The following is a 22,351-nucleotide window of genomic DNA, read 5'->3' on the forward strand; positions in this document are numbered from 1 at the left end:
TCCATAGTGCAGGTATACCAGTTAGTCAATCCACTCATGTACTCAAGGACATCTTGCTTCATGTTATACTTAGAGAATTACATTCAACACTTCTGCAAGATTTTTGTATATAGGCTTTGATGTAGACAAGCTTTCAACTCATCTGGATAAATACTTGACTGTAATTACTGGCTTATTTGTAAAAAAATTATTATACAATATATATAGCTGGGCAGTGATGGTGTACACATTTAATGCCAGTTTTCTGGGAGGTAGAGGCATATGCAGACTGATCTCTAAATTAGAGGTCGGCCTGGTCCATAAAGGGAGTTCAAGTATAGCCAGGGTTACAAAGAGAAAATCTGTCTAGAAGAAAGAAAGAAAATGAAAGGAGGAAAGAATAAAGGAGGAAAGGAGGAAAGGAACAAAGAAAGGAAACTATATATATTATGTGAATATAATATATAGTATACATAAAATAAAATTATACAGCCCTCTCAGTTGGTTGGTTTTCCAAAATGGTTGTACCAATTTTCACTTCCACCAGCCATGATAGCAGGTCCATAGTGGTATTTTATTTGACAGTTCATAGTGACTTGTTATATGGTATATTACAGTGCCAGAAAAATCTCTTTGTCTATTTTAGTTAATGCCAGGTGATTTTGAGAACTAAACTAGCATAAGAAAACAAAACTACTAGGAAAATATATAAAATGTCACAGGGCACAAAAGCCCTTATAAATAAAAGATACAAGAAGCAGGTACAGTCAATTATTTTATTTATGTACTGTGCATAGTTGTTTCCTATGGACGAAAACAGTCTCTCCTGAAGGTTGGGGGGAAGTTTATTAAGACCAAACTCAAGACCCTTTGGAGACTTAGGAGGGAGAGAGAGGATGGAGGAAAAGGAGGAATATGGGAGAAGGGACAGGAGGGGGCTGCAAAGGAGAGCCAGGGAGGGGAGAAGGGAAGGAGCTGGAATGGTCCACCTAGACCCTACTACAACTTTGCCTGCCTGGAGTGCAGGGAATTTCAGGAATGTAGCTCTCACCCTGGCTATGCATATGCTGTAGTGGCTGCCTCAATAATCCCCATAAAGTAAACCCTCCCCAGGCTAGACTTGCATAGAAGTGTTTCTCTGATTTGTTGTTAGTGCCCTATTTGAAGTGTATAGACTTTTATTTACATCTACATAGGAAATAACAGGTAACAAATGTGTTAGACAGAACAGAAGAAAGGTTTTAAACACTGGCTGTTTTTTAACAGCCCTCTTTTGAGAATTATTCCTACTTCTCACCCTTGAGCAAGATGGCCCAGCACTTTTCGGTTACAAGTAGGTCGATGTTCCTGTGAGAAACTCCTGATTTTTAAGAAACAGGACAGAGGTCTAAGCTGTCCTAACATAATTGTATTTGTTATGTCTTTGACTAGAATGTGAGTTTCTCAGAATGTCTGTTTAACCCCTTCAGTACCAATTCCATTGCTTTTATGTGCTCCACATATTCTCTGATGCACTCTTTATATTTCTTGATTGTATTTTAGTTGTTTTCATTAAGGTTTAAAGTTATTCACTTTCACCCCCACAAGACATTTTCTTGTGTTCTGTGGTTTACATTTTAATACTATTAAATTTTATCGCAAATTTTTAATTAAGTATACTTTTTCATAATTTTTTATTTTAACATACTTTTTTAAAATTTTATATTGACAAGTTTCTTGCTGAGCCCAAAGTCACAGAGATTTGGGTCAATATTCTCTATGAAATGCATCACCTCCCATTCTATTATGAATTCTGAGCTGAATTTATAAGAGACTTGAGTAAGGTCTGTATTTTTATTTATTTTATTTTTTTGCTAGCATGGAGATGTTTAGATATTCCAGTAAGTTTCTTAGGAGAGCATTTTCCACATTATTTTATCACTCCTCCTTTCTCATAGAACAGTTGTTATTTGTGTGTCTTTCTGAGCTATTATGTACAATTTTTTTTTTTTTTTTGGCTAATCATGGTATATTCATTATACTGAGACTTGAAGGCAGACTTCCAGTGTAGACACTCTTCACCAGTTCCTCGCTAGTTATTCAAGGTCTTTTCCTTCTCCATATAAACTGTAGAAACATTTTGTCAATATCCATCACTTGCTAAGACTTTCACTAGGGCACTATTTCGAACATACAAGTCAAATTAGAAAAGGCTGGCAACTTAAAACAATAGAGACTTCCTGTCTGTGACCATGGGGTAGTTTATCCTTCTTCAAAGGCATCCAGCTGCTGTTTATTACATATAACGGTAAGTTCAGGGCTCCTGGGTTTATCTGTTATCAACTTGGGTAGTCCCCTCTAAGTTCACTTAGAACTTTTATCCTGACTGGATTTTGTCAAATGCCTTCTGTAGACTATTGTTGTGAGTTTTGCTGCTGAGCCTGTCAATATAAGGATTGGCATCTATTTCCAAATGCTGAGCCATAAAAGTCTCATAGAACCAATCAGTATTCTCTGCACTTCCACTAGTATAGACAAGTGGCTAATTAATTATTTGCTGCAATTAACTACTAAAAATATCTTTGATGAAGGTCTTTAGGGATATTTTTCTCTTGTATGATGTGACACATCTATGCTGTTATTAGGGAAGGAGTCCATTTCATCTATGTTACAAATCATATCCACAATTTACAATGCTATTCCTTTCATGTCCATGGGAACGATAATGTCAATTCTTTTTATATTCACATGGATATACTGCATTTGCTTTTTTTTTTTTTCTTATTTAGCTTGGCGGTAAGTTTATTTTATCACTTTCTTTTTAAGGTGTAAGATTTTTGGTTTTGTTGACTTTCCCTAATACTTTATACCATTCCTCTGTTTACTTCCTATTTCATGTAGATTATTCTAGGTTCCTATAGTGTAAAATAATATGCTAACGATTATACACATTCAAGGCTGAAAATATCCTTTCAAGGCTGTTTTCATTGTGTTCAGCAAATGTTTATAAATTATATTTTCATTTAAGAAAATAGGCCAATTTAGCTAATTTTATTATAACCTCTCAATGTTTATATCAGAGTTCTAAGCCACCTATGTATACATTTTATCATCATATTCTTCGTGTTCCTTAAGAACAAAAATTGATAAGACCACTATCACCTGGATAATAAAGACCCATGCTTGAACAATAAAGAATCCTTGGTATATAATGAAAGAAAGGTAAGCAAACAGCTTCTTAGAGTTATCAAGAATGGGGCATCTTTTGAGTTTTCACTTACAAAATATAAAGATGAGGCTGAATTGAACCAGAAATAGCAAGAGAAATTAATCTTGGTTGCTAGCTCTGATGTCCATCTGTTTGTCTATGTGTCTTGAGTAATAGTTTTGATGATAATGCCAGGGGATAGAAATCTGAAGGAAGCTTGCTTTGAAAGCAGAGATATCAGTACCCAGGCTGTGCCTAAGCAAAGAAACCCTTTCCTATTTTAGCAGAAGAATATTCCTAATTTATAAAACTTTCTAGCAATTGAAAAAACACAGATAAGGAAGGGTAATAGTAAATCCAATTAAATATTCTTTGGCAGAAATGCCATAGATTTAGGTATTAATAAATGAGTCAAAGGGGTTCTGCCTCCTAAATAGTCTTCTACTGCCATATAAAGCAGGATTCCTGGGATTTAATTGGCTGTATATAACATAGGAATGGCATTCGTTCTTTGCAACTCTTTGGCCCATAAATGCTTTAACTTTCATAGGGTGCCAAAATGTACTGGAATGATTCTGCCAATTTGATGAAAAATAAAAAAATTCTTTCTAAAACACTGAATGCAGATGGAACAATGGGTTTGTTTGGCAGAGCTTATTCTTAAAAATAACATTACAGGAAATGAAAAAGTGACACATGAATGTCAAAATTCACACACAACAATCTGCAATCCTAACCAGTGTAACTATGTCAAATATGCAAAATATAAACTATCTGTGATAGGCCAAGATGCTCATAACTCTTCATGTGGTGACTGAAATTCTACCTGTACAGAGACAGGCTTCGCATAATGACTAAGGACATGAGCCTTCCATTTCATTTAGTTGTAGTATGTGTCTGGAATTCACAATCTTGTCAAAAATTGTCATTTCAGAAGGGTGCTCAGATTGGCGTGAATGAAAAGCAGAAGTTTCGGGGAATATTTTCACCACTTTGCCTTAAGTTGTTTCGTTTTGTTTTTGTTTTGCTGTTGGTTCATTTTCATTACCTCATGTTTGTTTGTTGGTTATTTACTTCCAGACCATCAGTCAGGGATTTTCTGTTTTGGATTACATAAGTATCACAGAAGAGTCAGAATGATTCCCAGTTTGAGCTAAGTGTTACAGTCACCTGGCGCCCATTTTAAAGTGCCACGCAGAAAAATTTTGAACTAAGAGAACTGATGAAGGGGATCAAGCATTAGTGGTTTTAAAAGAGTACTCCATGTTGCAAATCAATAAATATGACTTCAGTAGATGTTCACAGTATCAAAGGCTACTCACTACAGTCTGGATAGAAATTAAAGAAAACGGAAATTCGATGTTTTTCATTTAAATCCTACCCTTCACAGATTTGAAGTTACTTTACTTTAGGAAAGCTTGTCTAAGAAAAGAAATATCCAGAAGGTCACGTTGAAAATTCTGCACTGGAGGAAAGAAACTCAGACATAAATCTGCTTTGCTTGCCCTTCAACCACTTTCTTCTTACTCTCAAGCCTACAGAACATGATTATGCATGATTTGATAATTTTAACATGGCAATGAACTTTCTAATGTTCTGACATAGACAACAGAACATTTCCTACAAGAAGTAAAGTAGATAATTTAAAGTGGAATCAATAGATAAATCTTTTTTAAGAAAACAACAACAAATAAAGCTGTCTTCCATCACCTCAATATAGGAAGTCAAATAATCTAGAACAAAAATCTACAGCATCCTATGATATTGATTAGGATTTGTTATTCAGAAATCACACATCTCATTAGATATTAGTAAACACTATTAAACACATGGCAGCACCACTGTGTGCAGATCCGAACCATCTGTTCCTTAAATTTACAAGTCAAAATTATCTCATATTTTAATGTGATGTTGAACTTTGATAATTGGGTCAATCCACTCATTAGTTAAAATGCTAATTTTAGTTGGAAATAAAACATTTTGGCCATGCAAGTGAATCCTCTTAAAGAAACATTCTCATTACTAAACATATTAAAGTTTTACAAGAATTTTTAACAAACAAGCATCTACCATCTATATGATGGGTTTCTAAGGAAATGGATTTACATTTTATCATGAGCAGGAGGGGTGTGTGTGTGTGTGTGTGTGTGTGTGTGTGTGTGTGTGTGTGTGTTTGTGTTTGTGTGTGTGTGTGTTTGAGTGTGTGTCTGTGTAACATGTATGTGAGTATACAAAATGCCTACTACCAGCTTTTAGTGAAAGAGCAAAGTATTACTATTTTTCAGAGAAATGTGTGAATGACAAACAGTTCTTCATTTACATTCTACAGTTTATCCTTTTGAAAAATCAAGGCAAGGTATTCATAACACTACATTGCTGTTAGTGAAAAACAGATTTGAAAGACTTTCTTACAGAGTGTCCTATCAATGTAGGAGGCCCAGTATATACATGTGGTAGTGGGGAGGAGAGAGAAAGGGATGGTTCTCAAGGAAAGATGCACATGAAGCTGATTCAGGCTTTGCAGTGTATAAGAGCACTACTCAATAAATTTTCCTTTTATAAAGAAATGGGAGTAGAAAGGTTTTAAAGTTGTTGGGGGGGCAAATCTTTTTAGCTCAATAAAGAATTTCTATACTCTATCAGAAAAACCAAAGCCAAAACACACACACACACACACACACACACACACACACACACACACACACACACGCGTGCGCGCACAAAAGTTTCAAATTGATGTTCATCTTATAACTCAATTTTACTTTTGCATTTATTTGACATTTACCACATAGCATCTTTCAGATCAGAGACATGATAGTTACCACTCTAAAATACAAATTAATACCAAAACATAAAACTGAATATCGAACTATAATGGGTATAGAATTCAAAATCTGTGTACCAATTCCTAAATAGCAATACCAATTCTTTAAAAATCATATATTTTGCATACCTAAGTTTTATCTAAAAGGAAATTTAAAATAAGAATTGAGATATAGAATGTTAAATGCCACATAATTACTCAGCATGTATGAACAGATAAAATATTTCTTGCCTTTATACTGTCAAATAAATAAAGAGCTCCATATACTGGGGATTATCAAGAAATCAAATGCTTTATATTTGGAGTAAAAAAATTAATCACAACTGTCAAAGATCAAGCTGCTACTTCTGATAACAAACGTGATGAGATATCTTCTTGTTCAATATATGCTTCCAACTTGACATGCAGGCTAATAAAAAGGAAGTTGTACTATTTATTTTGTTTCTTGTACAACAGAAGTCTCCAAAGCGTGTTGATCAAAAATATCCAGTACCAATTCATGAACACAGACAACTTTTTATCTGAAGACAGATTAACTGGTTTACACACTAACTGTAGTAAAACAATAACAGCTTGTACTATATTTGTAGTATTTTAAAATTACTATGTATCTATGAGTGTATGTCAAGTAGAGAGTGTCTATTTTCCACTACAAAATAAGTACCAAACTACACTACTGTAATAAAACAACTTTCCTTCTCATTATTTAGTTATTTACTATGTACCAGACACTGAATCAGCCTCTTCCACATCATTAATCAGTTGTAGTCTCCTGTCAACATCTCTCTGAGAAGAAGGGATGAAGGAGAATAGGTAGCCACCTTTTGGTGCATTAACTATACCGCAGAGATGTGGATGCTAATCAATAATCCCCAGTCGTTTCTCAGGTGTAGCACTCAGTCCCCACTGTCTTCCCCCTTATCTCCCCTGGCTTCCTTGACATGGTAGTCTACCTTACCAACCTCTCCTTCAGCCTCTCACAGTTACCAAACCCTGTCAATGACTCTTTGGCTGCAAAATTTGTTTACTTCCCTTAATCTACTCTACCATTCTACTTCAAGCTCCAAGGCCATTATTATAGCTTGGCGTGCTATCATCCAGATTTTTTGCTAAGTGTTCTGATAAGGCAACTTAAATAGGCTATCCTTTAAGATACTGAGGTAAACAAAAGGAGGGAAATAATAGCTATTTCCTTGTGGAGCCAACACTGCAAGCATGCCAGTAGAAAAACCACCCACCAGATGGCTAAAGCACAAATAGGGAAATCATCGTTCACCCCTTCCTCCTCTCCTACCACATCTTTCCCACCTTTGTTTTTACTCTGATGTCTTCTGCCACTGTCATAGGTCAGGTACTAGACAGCTCCACCAAATTGCTGGTACTCTAACTATGTAACCAGCTCTTCCCAATAGAACTTCATGGAGTACTGGGAATGGGCTGAATATTTAGTAGGAATACGCATTCATTTGCAATGCAAACGTAGTAAATATGGCTAAGGAACGAAATAACTGTGTAGTTTAACTTAAATCTGAATTAGCAAATTTAAGTAGCAATATATCCTCAATGATAATAGTACTAAGCAAGTACAGCCTAACCTTCTTTCCTCCTGCTAAAAAAATTACATTCATGAACACACTATCTGCTTACAGAATTAATGTATGTCTAGAAAACCACAGCTGCAAGGCATGAAATTTCGGGATATTTGCTGACTTCCTACTTCACTCCTGCTTCCCCCAGTTCATGTCCCAAGAAGAGTGCAAAGATACTGCACTATCATGTACACACATGTGCAATGAAATAAGCTTTATGCCAACCTCCTCCTATTGCTTATATTTTTTTCCAGAAAATATATACTTATTTTCAAGACTCTGTTATTTTTTTTTCCCTCTCTGAATACTTAGCCACCATCCTCTTCCTGCTAAGTTGGCCTCTCTGGCCTAACTTGACTACCAAATGATTTTATAAACAGCTCCATTAAAGCACTGAATCATCATAATATGAATAAGTAAATATAAATAGTCAAACAAATACAATTGTGGTTTACCACTAGGAAATATGAGATCTACACATGCTAGGTAAAATATCTATCACCTACCTTAGCAATATGATATGGTAAACCACACAACACAGGGTTTTACCCAGAGTAAACAGATGCAAAAAGCCTTTGGTTTATGTTGCAAGATATATGTCAGCTGCAGCACACAATTTATCCAAATACAGAAAGATGAGGTAATAAAGGCAGGAAAATGAAAGAAGTAAGAGAGAAGTTCATGGAACACTGATGCCCATGGCAGCCTGGGCTCAGGAGAGCTGTGTGACAAGGTGAATATAAAGCCACCATGGGGATGGCCATTCGCCAACCAACAACCAAAGCTGAACCAGAGTCTCACCTTCCTTACCAAACTAGCAATAGTAAATGACAAATTCCTTAATCAGAGAGAGTGGATGTCACAAGTTTCTTGTGATGTGTAACTGATAAGAATTTATGACAAATAAATCACTAAAGCATTATTACCACTGGCAAACACCCCAGGAAAGAGGAATATTATACAAAAATGTTTGTTACAAAGAAATTCAAGCTCTGAAAGAAGACAAAAAAACAATACAGCACTATGTAAACTCACTCAGTTTTCATAACCTCTAAAACTACAGTTGGACAGAAACATTTTCAACTCATCAGTGAGGTCTGAAATATGTGTATTTCTAATAATGCTTTTCATATATAAAGAAATCTTATTTCTCATTTAGTCTGCAATGCAAAATAATGTAGAAAAATATTTAAATAGTGAAAGGCAAAAAATTCAGCAGTCCTAAGTAACAGTTAATACACATCACTAGATGATGGTACCTGAACTAAATAAATATAAAGCTTAAATGATATTTTGACGTTCTATTTCATTGGTTTGAGAAAGCATAGGTTTAGGATATAATTTAGTTATTAAACAAAATCCTTCAGTTGGATTTGCAGATCAGAGAAAATTAATATTTGGATTTAGTTCAGAGGTTGAGTAAATTAGCTCAGTTCACTCTAGGTTTGAGTTCATGGTTCAGTTCAAGTTCTTGATAATGAGCCCATCAAAATAAAAATATTTAAATAATGTAATCAGGGCTGACATTTAAGAGTAAGTGTTCAGGCAAATATGTGTGTTAAAAAAACAAACTCACTTTACAGAGAGAGCTAAGGTCAAATCCGAAGGTTTGAGCATTCCGGGAGCCAGCATTCATGTAGTTTCCCATTAGCAACACAAGTTCCAGCAACTTGCTAAAGCTCTTGCTCTTCTTGATCTCTTCGCAGGCAGTACTGACAGCCATGATGTCAGGTTTGATGGTGTTCACCTGCTCTTCAAATTGAAGCTTAAAGAGAATAGCACTGAGCCGTGGCCGGAGTCTCTTCACATTGCTCATCTGATTGAAAAGAAAATAGCAGATTTCCTTTAAAATGCATGGTATATACTTCAGGACTGTACCTCGGCAAGTAATCTGGGATGATTTATTGGTATGACAGTACGGAAGAAGCAATATGTCCCCTGAAAACTGATGGCAGGAAGAGGAGAGCTCTGCTTGTTTCTGTAAGGAATCCAGCCATCCTTCAAAAACAAAATTAACAATTCAGATGTGCAATGAAAAGAAAGCCTTAATGAAACAGTGAAATTTAATTAAGCAATCAAATAAATATTAAAGAAACCCGAAAGTTTTAAGAAATGTAACAGGATACAGAGAAAACAGACTACAAAGCAGTCACATCAACACTAAATAATCTTTGTTCAATACTGAAATACACTGGGTCATGTTTAAAACATATTCAGAAAGGTCTAAAAAGGGTTTGTTTGCCTCAAATAGCAATTGCCGTCCTCAGAAGCCCTGCTGACTAACAGTATGTGTTAGATAGAGGGAGAGTAAATAGGTCCCAATTTGTACTAAATTGACTTTCTTCAGAAACCCAGAAAGTAGAATGACTCTTGACACATACTAAATTAGCAGAATCAGAGTTAGGAAACATGGGCATGGCAGGAGACAGAGTGGCACAAAGCCACAGGGCTGTCACATGCCAAGGTAACCTTAGGGGGGACTGGGTTTTGCTGCTGAGAATACAGAAGGCTAGAGGTGTGAGCAAGAACAAAGGACCCAATTCTTCCCCTTAAGCAAACCCCCTCTCTTCTAGCTACACACTAGGCAAATATCCACTTAGGTGGAGCTAGAAACATCCCTCTGTTAAGATGAACTCCTTAATGACATACATTAGCAACATGAGGCCTCAGTAACACTGATGCGGCAGTAATAAGAAAACTGTTGAAGTTGTTCAGGCAAATATCAAAAGATGTTTGAGGCAAAGACAGGTAACAATGGGACAACACAACAGGATTAAAAGAGATGAAGTCTCATGTCCAAGATCCTAAAAGAAAGGGTAAACTGTGATGTTAAATGAAGCTTGTGTGGAACACAGATACAGTGAAATTCAGGATGGCTAAGGAAAATGTAACATACTCATTAAAATGTCATTTAAATGAATTGTTATTTAAAACAAATGTGACTGGAGATTCAGTGGTAGAGGATTTGCATAGTATACATAAGGACCTGGGTTAGACTCTGATTTAAAAAGATGATACAGACTGCCTTATTATAGAAACCAACATACCAAACTTTAATAAATGGATGATAAAGCAACGATTCTCAGTAGATACCATTGAGTGAATATCTCTAGAGGAGACAAAGCCTCACAGAGCTTGATGTTTCATCAACAGTACCATAAATAGTAATTTATATGCAGCCATGTGGCATGTCACATGTGTGCAGTGCAATAAGCAAGCTTCTAACAGCCAAACCAGCATAACTAGTAAAAATTCCACTCTATAGGTACTATAAATGGTTTCTATTGCCTTGGTTTCAAAGAATGTCTACAATTACAATTTAGGAAAAAAACCAAAATCAACAACAAGAAACACCTTTTCTCCTACAGTAGAGAGTAAATAGACAGTAGACTCAACAAAGATATTTTAATGTGCTGTATAGCTTAATCAATATAAACTTCTATTCACTCTATTAGAAAATTATATCATATGGTACACTGGTACATGAACTGATCCTTTTAGATGTCTAACACAAAAAGAAGGGGTAAATGATGATTACCTCTCATAAAATCATTTCATTTGGATTAAAATGCATCTCATGACCTGAAACAGATTAAATTCCCTGGACTATTTTTTCATCATTAAACACTGTGACGGCAGATACCCACATAACTTGGGAGTATGGATACTACTGCACTAAATTTAATACCTTTAGAATGCTAAAGGACACAGAAGAGCACCAAAATGTAGGACATGTAATCATGGCTATTCAAAAGGAGAGTGATGAACAATAACATTTCTGGTTTTCCTTAGTCTTAATTTGCGATTATGAAATCAGGTGCAGGCCCTTTGCAGGAAACATTGAAAATAATTCTCTAGTACCCCATGCAATGCTAAGCAATTGTAAAATATGTTAATTCTAGTACATATTAATGTGCTGTTTTATGCACAAAGAGGAAGAAGGGAAAGTGGCTTTTTAAATGCCTATATTATACCACCCAAAATATGCTAAAGCTTTTCTTCTGACAAGCTAGCCATATGTAGCCAACACAAAGTAATTAATTTCCCTAGAAAAACATAACCTAGATTTGTATGAGTAATGAGTGTATCTGGCACTGAGGACAGCTACCTTGAAAAGAGAAAGTCTATGAGGTAATGCACAACAAAGTGCTGCATGTTCATGAAAACCCTGACAAAGCAAAGTCCTGGAAAGTAACCGAAACAGCATCTGGGAAGAGGACTTGTGCTTTCATTAGATACCTGGCTCCTATTGCTCTTTTCTGTAAACTGGAATAAATTAGGATTGGGCTGTTACTAGATTACATGTTGGAGGTAAACCTCTGCTCCTTGCGTTCAATGGACTCCTGGTTTCAGGATGCAGACTACCTCATTGTTGTAGTATAAACAAAGACAAAAGGAGTAATTTAGCACTGGATTTAAATCAAGGTTCAGTATGCTAAATTTTTTAAAAGGATAAAGGTGGGGAAATATATGTATCAACTTGAAAACCATTTCCTGGTCCTCACCATTTCCTGTATTTTATCAACACTAAGGACTTACTTTCTGTTCTTAGGGAAAGCTTAGTCAGCCAAATGCATAAGTGGAGCCTGGGGTTATACCAGTACTCAGAGTGGCAAGAGAAGGTCATAGAGGAAGAGAGCGGATGGGATGGGAATCAGAACACGAGGGTCAGGGGAATAGAAATGAGCATGTTAAAGGGAACAGAACTATGAGTGCATTTTACAGTTAAGATTATTATGTTTGTAGTATAAACTCAAGATACTCAAATGTATCATGATGATTTATAATGTGAAGATGAACCAAAACATTAAAAGTGCTTTGTCTTTAGTCATATTTTTAAAAACTTTTTTGAAAGATTTATTTATTTGTGTGTGTGTGTGTGTGTGTGTGTGTGTGTGTGTGTGTGTGTGTGTGTGAGTGTGTGAGTGTGTGTTGCATGTCTGTACTGCATGATGCTGGGGAAACTAGAGGTACAGATGGTCATGTAGCACCATGGGAATCGAACCCAGGTTTTATGGGAGACCAGAAAAATCACTGAGCCCTCCCTCTAGCCTATTGGTCCTATTTCTGAAGGCATAATAGTGCAATTGATGCCCCCATTCACAGATTACACCAGCTGATTAAAGTGCTAAATAGAGAAGAATAAACAAGAAGTGACGTCAAAAACAAAAAAGGGAACTTCTATTTCAAACTTTTGTTTCTTGGGCACATACAAGAGCAGTGGTATAGTGAAATGCAAAAGTCAATAAACAAAACCAATGAAGCAGTGAGAACAGATGACCCATTCTGCACTGTGAGTGTCACAGAAGTTTTAACTCTTGTTTTTGGAGCCCACCTCTTCTTATTCAGTACTGTCTTGAACAGTGGAAGATGCAACATCCCATAATGTCATTTGGGAAATTTTATCCATTATTCTATTAAGGAAAACCTAATCAATTTGTAAATTTCATACCAATTGTGTATTAACATTCATTATAGTTCATTTAGAGTGTCTTTTATTAACATCAGGAGATGGACTTAGGAAAAACTAGAGGGATTTTTTCTCATCTCCCTCTTGGCAGAGTTTATATGGTCTTATCTCAAAAGAAACTGACGACTCTCTTTCTCAATATTCCTTAAAATAATAAAACCGACCTGTGAAGTTTCTGGCACTACATTATCCTGTTGGCTGAAAAGATAGCACACCAGTCTCAATTGCCTTAATGCTCCAGATGGATACCTGGCAGACACCTCACTGTGAGGAACGATGGACCTGAGCACCACTCAGGGGACCATAGTGTGGAAATTCACAGTCACAATGTACAAACCATCTATATGGGACCTCAAGCTGTATAGAGTGCTATGTTTTCTCATGAGAATGAACTTTAATTTCTCAAACACCATTTCTAGGGAACACATCACATCAAGGAGCATAGTCCTTCTAGCTTGGGCCTGCTGTCATGCCCATGTCTTTCAGTTCTCCTTCATACACAGGGCTGTTTCCTACAGATCTGCTTTTCTAGTACATTCTCTGCTTACACTTGCCTAAGAGTGACATCTTCCATTTTCAGAAGGAGAGGGGTGATAAGCAAAGGGGTGGTCCAAACAGCAGCTCTGCTTCTGAAAGGCAAGGGCCGCACTTCGAGAAAATACTGGCATCTAACAGGAGTGAAGACATTAAAAGAAAGTTTTACACTCTCACTTTCTAATTATGTGAAAAAATATGTCTATCTTCCTCTGTTAGCAGGCCAATATGCTCATGATCTCCAGAAAACTCAGGGGGGCGGGGTGGGGGGGGGACGCGAGTTATTTCATTTGTAGAAAAGATGTTTAAAAAAAAAAAGAAAGAAAGAAAGTCTTCATGTGCCTTATGTCTGGGAAGTACTCAGAATATCAAAAATGTTTTTAAAATAAATGTGGCCTTATGATATTAAAGCTGCTATGCTAAAATTATTTAAGAAACTAAACAACAGCAAAGTACATATGGCACAGTTTTTACATATTTCATAGATGAAAAGCAATGCCAAGGCTTGTACATTTATACTCTCTATAAAGCTGCTTTCAATTTCACTGATCCCTCTGCTTGCTCCAATATACTATTAAACCTGTGAATTGAAATTTTCAATTTAGTTATTGAACTTTTCAGTTTGAGCATTCCCATTTGGTTCATTTTTTTGTCATTTTCATTTCCTTGCAAATATTTCTTGGTTAGGAACATATTTTAATTTCCTTTGTCTACCCTGTGCCCCGACCTGTTCTTTGGAGCCTTACAGATCATCACCATATCCACATTATGTGTGTAGAAGTGAAATCCACAGTCAAAACCATTTGTGAACAGATTGACTTTGCCACTTTCTCTAGCAGTTTCTTCAATTTTCTTATTCCTTAATTTTTAAGTTGTATATTCAAAGGCTGTACACACTCCAAAAGCCACAGCCTCCCTTTAAAGATTATATGTTCTTCAGTAGATAACTCAGCCCCTGGGTGTTTACCTTGGGTGGTGTGGGCTTCCTTCAGTGTTTGAGAAGCTCTGTAAATTAAAAGCTATTACTCTAGCATTTTAAGTAGTACTCAATCTCCTACATCTTCCCTGAAGAGTTAGATACTAGTTTATGTGGTGGAGAAGGCATTCCCCAAGTATATCTTTTCCTATGGTTGTGACCCCTCTTGCCTGAAATAGTTTTCTTTCTTTTTTCTCTTTGTTCAAGTCAGTATATCAAGTGATAAATTGTTCCCTCTATTGGACAGGGCCAGAAGTTCAGTACCTCCCAGGATTGCTGGATACTGAGCTGCTTTTCCACACTCATCTCTTCTGGACATCCAGATGTTACTCCGCACTTGTCCTGCTGGACAACCAGATGCTTTTCAACACTCATCCTCCTAGACATCCAGGTGCTTTATTCCACACTAGTCCTGCTGTAGTTGCTTTCTGGCAAACTGTCCTCAGTGTCAGCCTGTAGACACTGACCTACTCAAATAGATCCCCACAGAAGGGCTTAAGTCCTCACGCAGAAAGCCCCCTCTTCCTTAGCCCTGCAAATGGTTGTTTAGGTACAGCCATTGCTTTCTGCTTCTTGGCTCTAAGCATGTACTCTGCTATAACTTAACTTTGGAAAGAAAGTGGAAATTTTTCAAAAGAACAAAGGCTAAGGGGCTGAGTTCTGGAGATACGTGCCTTTCACTTCTCATGGAACACAGCTTGCTCTACAGACAGTCCAGTCTCAAGCAGTAGGCTTGTGTACTTCTCTACTCTTTATATCCCATTCTTTACTCTTTACATTCTATAGGGTTCTCATAAATCTGTTAAATCTATTCCTATATTTTAAGAGTTTTTGTGTTATTAGAAATAGAATTATAAAAAACTATTTTATTATAATACAGTTTCTAGTATTAAAAGTAGAAACCACCTTCACCCAAATTAACCAATTATCCTTCACCTCATGTGTTGTATTTTATTCTATACTGTGACCATATAACCTGGTATCTACAAGATTTTTCTGTTAGGCTTTCCTTTTAATAGTAATAATTCAAGAAGACACTTTTAGGTCATAGGGATACTTCAAATACATACATTTATATAATCTATATCTAAAGATACTTGTGTATTTAACAAATCAACAGTTCCACATGTATGTAACAAATATCAAAAGTTCCACACACAGACACATATATCATATATATCAAAAGTTTCCATGAGAACAATACACCGAAAGAATAGTCCTTACAGTATTTCCCAAATTTCATGAAAACTGGCCTTCACCGACCTTTCTACCACAATAGTAGTTTAAGGAGCATGGAATAAAACTGCAAATGAGCCAGGATATATCTTCAATAATTACACATTAAGCTAGAAGTAAAAGAAAATTGCCTAATTCTACAGTACTTTAGTTAAATATAGCCTCATTTCCCCACTATATTCCCTAAAAAGTCTTACAGGAGTCCACGAGACATCTATATTCAGATTTCTGGGGTACAGAAGAAAACATCATAGGCAATGGACAATAGTCTTATCTTAGCACTCTATAAACATGGCTTGCAAAATGCTGAATCATAAGCTTTTTGCTTATATATGAAAAAAGCACTACAGGATTTATTCCTAATGAATGATGCATGCCTAGTAATTAGGATGTGACTGTAAAGGTGTTTTGTTTTTCCAAGTGAAACTAATTAAGTCAATTATGCAATAAAATTTCAATACTATATAGATGGCCCAGCTAGAAAGGATCATATACAAAAAGGAAAATGAATATATAAATCATCAAAAAGAAAACCCCACAATACCATTATGAATTTAAATGTGTCCTTTTTTAGTTGTGATTATATAGACTATATTTAAAAAGTTCCAAACACAAATTTCAAAAATATATCTAAATGAGAAACAATTTCAAGTCTTCACTTACACATACTTTGTACCAAATAAGAATAGCAAAGTTAAACTTCAAATGTTAAAAGTAATTTTCCAGAAGAATGCAGCATACAGTGTCCCTGATACAAGTAACTCTGAGTTCAAAAGGCACCTACAAGAGTGATTGGCACCACTGGAAAAGAAGAATGGCCTTTGGTGTTATGAATAAATGAAAAATGGGGTGATATAAGTAAAGAATGAAGGCAGATGGCATCATTTTAATCAATACTTTCATGAGGACTTGGCATTTGAGCCCCAAAGCAGTAAACAGTGAAAATAAAGAGAAATGTGAATTGATGACAAGAAACTGGAGATGGATGAAACAGTGGGCAAGGAAGTGAGTATCAAAAGATGAGGGGGAAAAAATAGAAACCAGACCTCTTCAAAATTCTGATGTAAGAAACAACAAGAATAAAAGGAAGACAAGGAAGAATTCCTGGACACCAGATTAACTCATAAGGCAATCCTTGTGGAAGAAGGAAAATGATGAAATACAGATTGGAATGTAAGTGAAAATACAAAGAGGTTAGTGTCCAGAGTGCCATGGAGCCTAGGCTCACATCAAACTCTCTATGCCAGCAAGGCTCCCACTGAACACTGGATCCCCCTATTTCTACTCCCTAAATACTGGAATTATAAGCATGTAGTATTGTAATTGGACAAAAACAAGAGAGTTTACCCAAAAGGATTTAAAATATCCTTAAAATATATTCCCTTGAGATGCTGGGATGGATCCCCAGGAAAAGATACAGGTGCCAAATCCACTGGCTTGATATCTACCCTGAAAATCACATGGTGGAAGGACAGAGATGTCTTCACAAATGTCTTCTGACTATGCCACACGCTCCCCCATATGGGCATGCACTCATAGGCTAATTAAATAAATGTAAACTAAATTAGAATCATTCTCTCCAAAGGTAATTAGCAAAATAGAAAAACAACATGAGTTACTAAATAAACAAAACACTGAAGGCTTTGTAAAAAAGGCAGAAAAACAGTACAACAAAATACATAAGATGAATTAAACTGGAAGACGAGAACTTCAAACTAAAATGAATGTTTGGCCACATTTTCAAAAGTCTAAATCATTTACCTTTTTTATGAGATAGTATACTATGTGATCAAGCAATAAACAATTGCAATAATGGTCCTGCTGAGGTATAGAAATCTCAGGTTGGGTAAAAAAGAAAACTCAAGTCAGAGTGTAGGCTCCCTAGTGGAACTTCTTCTACTTGGCATATTACCCTAGCTTCACAGAAAGGGGAGAAGCAGATGGGCAGGCTAACTCAACCAGTATTCTGCCTACAAGAATGAAGATAAGTTAAGGAGAAAGGATAGCAAAAGAGACTTTGTGATTAGCAATAAAGTATGAAGTTTGGGAGTAATAGATTATTCCCAAATAGTAACAGAATGAATGAATGGTATAGAGTCACCACTGCCAACTTGTCACGGTTCTATTGCAGTGAAGAGATACCATGACCAAGGCAATTCTTCTAAAAGGAAACATTTAATTGGGGGCTTGTTATACTTTGAAGTTGAGTCTATTATAGTCATGTCAAGAGCATGACTGCACTCATGATGTTCACGTAGCAGCTGAGAGAGCTACATCCTGATCCACAAGCAGAGAGACAGATAACTGGACCAAGCATGGATTTTTGAAACCTCAAATTCCACCTAGTGACAAATGTCATCCAACAAGGCCTAGTCCCAATCCAATAAGGCTACATGCCTACACCTTCTCAAGTGGTGTCAATCCCTGATCACCAAGCATTTAAATATGATCCCCATAGGCTTACAGCCATATCAAAATGTAAAAAAAATGCATTCAGTCCAACTTCAAAGATGCTTATTTTCAATATTGTTTAAGTATCCAAAGTTCAAGTCTTTTATAGGACTCACAGCAATCTAAATCAAAATCAAAAACAGTTTTTATACTTTTAAAATACAATGGAACACTCCAAAAGGGAGGAAAGGAAGAATAGTGAGAAAATGTTGGGCCAAGCAAACCTAAAAACCAACAGGGTAAAACTCCAAATTAGCATCTCCATGTCTGATGTCAAACTGTTCTTCAGCTTTCCAAATCTTAACAGCTTTGTTCACTTCAGCGTCCCTCTTTGGGGCTGTTTTAACACTCAGAATGCAGCTTTTTTGGGATGGATATCCAACATCTTGGGGTCTGCAACATAATCCAAGCTTTACTTTCACAGGTTCATACTAGGGCTTTTCTGTGCTTCCATGAAGGCACACCCACGGCACATGGCTGGCCTCAAAGGTTTTCCTTAGCCACAGAAGGAGCTTCCGCAAAACTTTTCCTTGTATTCTTGACTCTAAAGACATAACCAAGTGGTGGAAGCTAACAAATTCTGCTCCTTGCTGAGGCTGAAACAGGGCTACTACCTTTAGTTACATCCACATCTACTTTCTGAAATTAAAGGATACCTGCTCTGCTTAAGCTTTTCTGTATTTTTTTTTTTTCAGAAGTTAGAAGCCTAGTTGGGTGTGATGTTGCCTTGGGGTCACTATACCCTGTTCCATTTAGGATCACAATGAAAACTTCTAGTCTACTTGGGCTCTATACTACAACAAAACCTTATTGGTATTGCCTGTCCCTCAAACTGTACACTTTGTAGTTCTCCATGTTCCACTTGCTTCTTTTCATTACAGATGTGCATACGAGTGATCACTATTAACCATGTGACATGGGAAATACTAGGCTGTTTTGAAATATTACTGCCAATACTCATCAATTTAGCCTCTGGCAAATTTTTAGTACAAGAGGAGAAACCTGCTCTATTCTTGGGGAAAACTTCACAAGAATAGTCTTTAGAACACATCAATATTGTCCCTCTATAACTTCTGATCTGGGTTCTACATTCCATATCACCCTCTACACCACTGTTTTCCATTGTCCTTCCAGGATGGCCAATTAAGAACCACTTAAAGCACCCAACCACTTTTCTAGTCCTAAAACCTGAAAGTCCATGCTACTCCAAAAATACAGCATGATCAGGGTCTGACACAATAATATCTCACACCTGTGGGTAACAACTTCTGAGTCATGCTTCTTAAAAAGGGAAACATTTAATTGGGAGTTTGCTTACCATTTGAGAGGTTTAGTTCATTATCATCATGGTGGAGAACATGGTGTTGGAGCAGTAGAAAAAAAGCTACATCGTAATCCACAGGCCAAAAGAGAGAACAAAACTTGGCTAGCATGGGCCCAGTTCCCTCTCCCTCCCCTCCTGCCCTGTCTCATCTCCCCCCCCACCCCCGCCCCACTAAAGCCCTACCTATCACATACCCTTTCTGCTCCCCAGGAAGGGTGAAGGGCCATAACTCTTAATCCTTCTCAAAAACTGCCACTCCCTGATGACTAACCATTCGAATAAATGAGCCTATGGGGGACATTTTATTGAAACCACCCCACTGAGGCCACATCTTCTTTTAACAATATTGTTTAAAAACAAATGCCAATTCTAACTTGGTGTTACAATATCCTGTCCATCCAGGACTCTAAAAAATAAGGAAGACAGACAGCCAGGTCAGGGTCAGCCTGGGCTACACATTAAAACCATAGCTTAAAGCACACATAAATTAAAGTACATTCTATTTTATTTTAACTGTCATTTGCTGCTGCCATTTCCCTGACATGAATGAAATGAATACATAGAGGAATGCAATCCCTTCTATCCATTCCCTGACATGAATGAAATGAATACACAGAAGAATTCAATCCCTTCATGGTTTTGCAAATTTCACTGAACTGGAGGGAACTGAAAAATCATTAAAATACTATAAACATACTTCCACTCAAGAGTCACTTTGACTAAAGTCATTGAACTTTTGGGTATTTAATTAATTACATATTCAAGACAGATCAGTAGCTGAAGTAAAAGTTAATCACAAACTAAAAAAGTCTTCAACTGAAGCCAAACAATCCCATCAACAGCTCAACTCATTGAGTAGAATACTACAGCTGATCTTTTGACATCTAGGTTCAAAAGCTAATAGCACTAAGAAATAGTCAAGAGTTTTTGTTGTTGTTGTTGTTTATTTGTTTGGTTGTTTTCTCTCCTTTCTGGGGAGGATGAGGCAGGGACAGTGGAAAGCCTTTGAAGCTTCAGAATAGCTTATTTAAAAGAAATAAGAGGCGTTTTCCTATGGTGTTTGCCAACTAGCTTTTTTTTTTTAAGTGATAGCTACTCAAAATAACTTACATGACTAATTCCTGATATTTTTTTGTGAGCCATTTTATACAATCTTGTTTTCTCTGGTGCCACTATACTAATGTCAAAAGAGCTGGGTATTTATTGCAAGCACAGGCTCCCTAACAATGACACCTTGCTGTACATTTCTTAGTTTTGATTATTTGTATTTTCCATTCTGCTTCTCCAGTAGGACAAAGAAAATTGGTTTGGAGACTTCTACAACGAAATCAAAGGCTTTTAAGAAATCTCTTCAGGGTTTAGTCCAACTCACTCTTTAGGTCAAGACATAGATGGAAGCATTTTGGGAGATTTCAAACTAGGTTCTCAGGGTACATTTGATAAAGTAACTCTCCAGACTTTTGTAAGGAAGGATACCCAATCTTTGTGAAGATAACAGAGATGTGATGTCAGACTGAATGTCATGCAGAATGAGAGACCAATGAAAATACTGGTCAAACATGGCAATCAGGCAATGGGCAGAATGGATCAGATTGTGAAAAACATATTTAGAAACCTGCATTTGAAGAGAGAGAGTATAGAAAAAGCATTGGCTATATACACCTGTTATTGTAACCAGAAGTAAAACCATGGGTAATTCCAAGGGAAGTAGTAAGAAATCCAGTAAGTACTAAGTGAGGCCTTATCAGACATAGTTCTTCTTAGATAAGAAAAATCAAAGCAGGCCCCCAAATCACACAAAGTGTGAGAACAGTACTATCTTTAGAAACAAGGTGAAAGATTGTCAAAAGCTCAAACAGCTGAAAAAATAGCTTAGCTGGTAAAAGTGTTTGTTTTGCAAACAAAATGACTGAAGTTTGATCCCAGATCCCACATAAAAAAAGCTGGCTGTTATGACACACACTTATAATCCAACTGCTAGGAGAATGGAGACAGGAGGATCCCTGCATCTGACAAGCTGACAAGCTCAGCCTATTAGGCAAGTTCTAGACCAAAGAAAGCCCAGGTCTCCAACAGGAGGATGGGGGAGGGATGGTGAACAGATCCTGAAGAATAACACCAGCAACAAGCCTACTACATGAACATACACATGTATTCCCACATCACACACACACACACACACACACACACACACACACACACACTCACTCACACACACCCCTCAACTACGTTTCTTAAGCTTAAATCATCTATCTATATGCTACTGTTCAATTGAACTTAATAGCCTTCATGCTTTATTTCACCTACAGGGTCCACATGGAGGATCCTAAAGGAACTCTGATCAAAGGACAGAAATACTACATTTCCCTACAGCATAAAGTCCATATAGATTGATGTAGAAAGAGAAACAAAGTGACATAAAAGAGCAATGAAAAATCCAAAATACCACCATTCAATCAATTTCATTGAAAACCACTAACAATGGCAGCGTTTCTTTTTTTTGTTATTTTTTGTTTGTTTGTTTGTTTTTGGTTTTTCTAGACAGGGTTTCTCTGTGGCTTTGGAGGCTGTCCTGGAACTAGCTCTTGTAGACCAGGCTGGTCTTGAACTCACAGAGATCCACCTGCCTCTGCCTCCCGAGTGCTGGGATTAAAGGCGTGCGCCACCAACGCCTGGCAATGGCAGCTTTTCAAGAAATTAAAATTAATATATCAAGTGGTGACTACTTAACGTATGAATGTAAATAAAATGCAGGCACAATATTAACACACAAAAGTAATG

At 36.7% G+C, this 22,351-nt stretch overlaps 1 protein-coding gene across 8 annotated transcripts in view; it reads right to left on the reverse strand.

Annotated features, from left to right (window-relative positions):
* The window catches only part of Diaph3 (diaphanous related formin 3), a 437,024-nt gene that overhangs the window by 198,023 nt on the left and 216,650 nt on the right, over positions 1-22,351 (reverse strand). For all 8 annotated transcript variants that reach the window (XM_027394029.1, XM_027394028.1, XM_027394027.1 and 5 more), the window contains one exon: positions 9,156-9,395. In XM_027394029.1, coding sequence (XP_027249830.1) covers positions 9,156-9,395 — 240 coding nt within the window. The remainder of the gene's footprint in view (positions 1-9,155; positions 9,396-22,351) is intronic.

The sequence above is a fragment of the Cricetulus griseus genome (genome assembly GCF_003668045.3).
Source record: "Cricetulus griseus strain 17A/GY chromosome 1 unlocalized genomic scaffold, alternate assembly CriGri-PICRH-1.0 chr1_1, whole genome shotgun sequence".
NCBI lineage: Eukaryota > Metazoa > Chordata > Mammalia > Rodentia > Cricetidae > Cricetulus > Cricetulus griseus.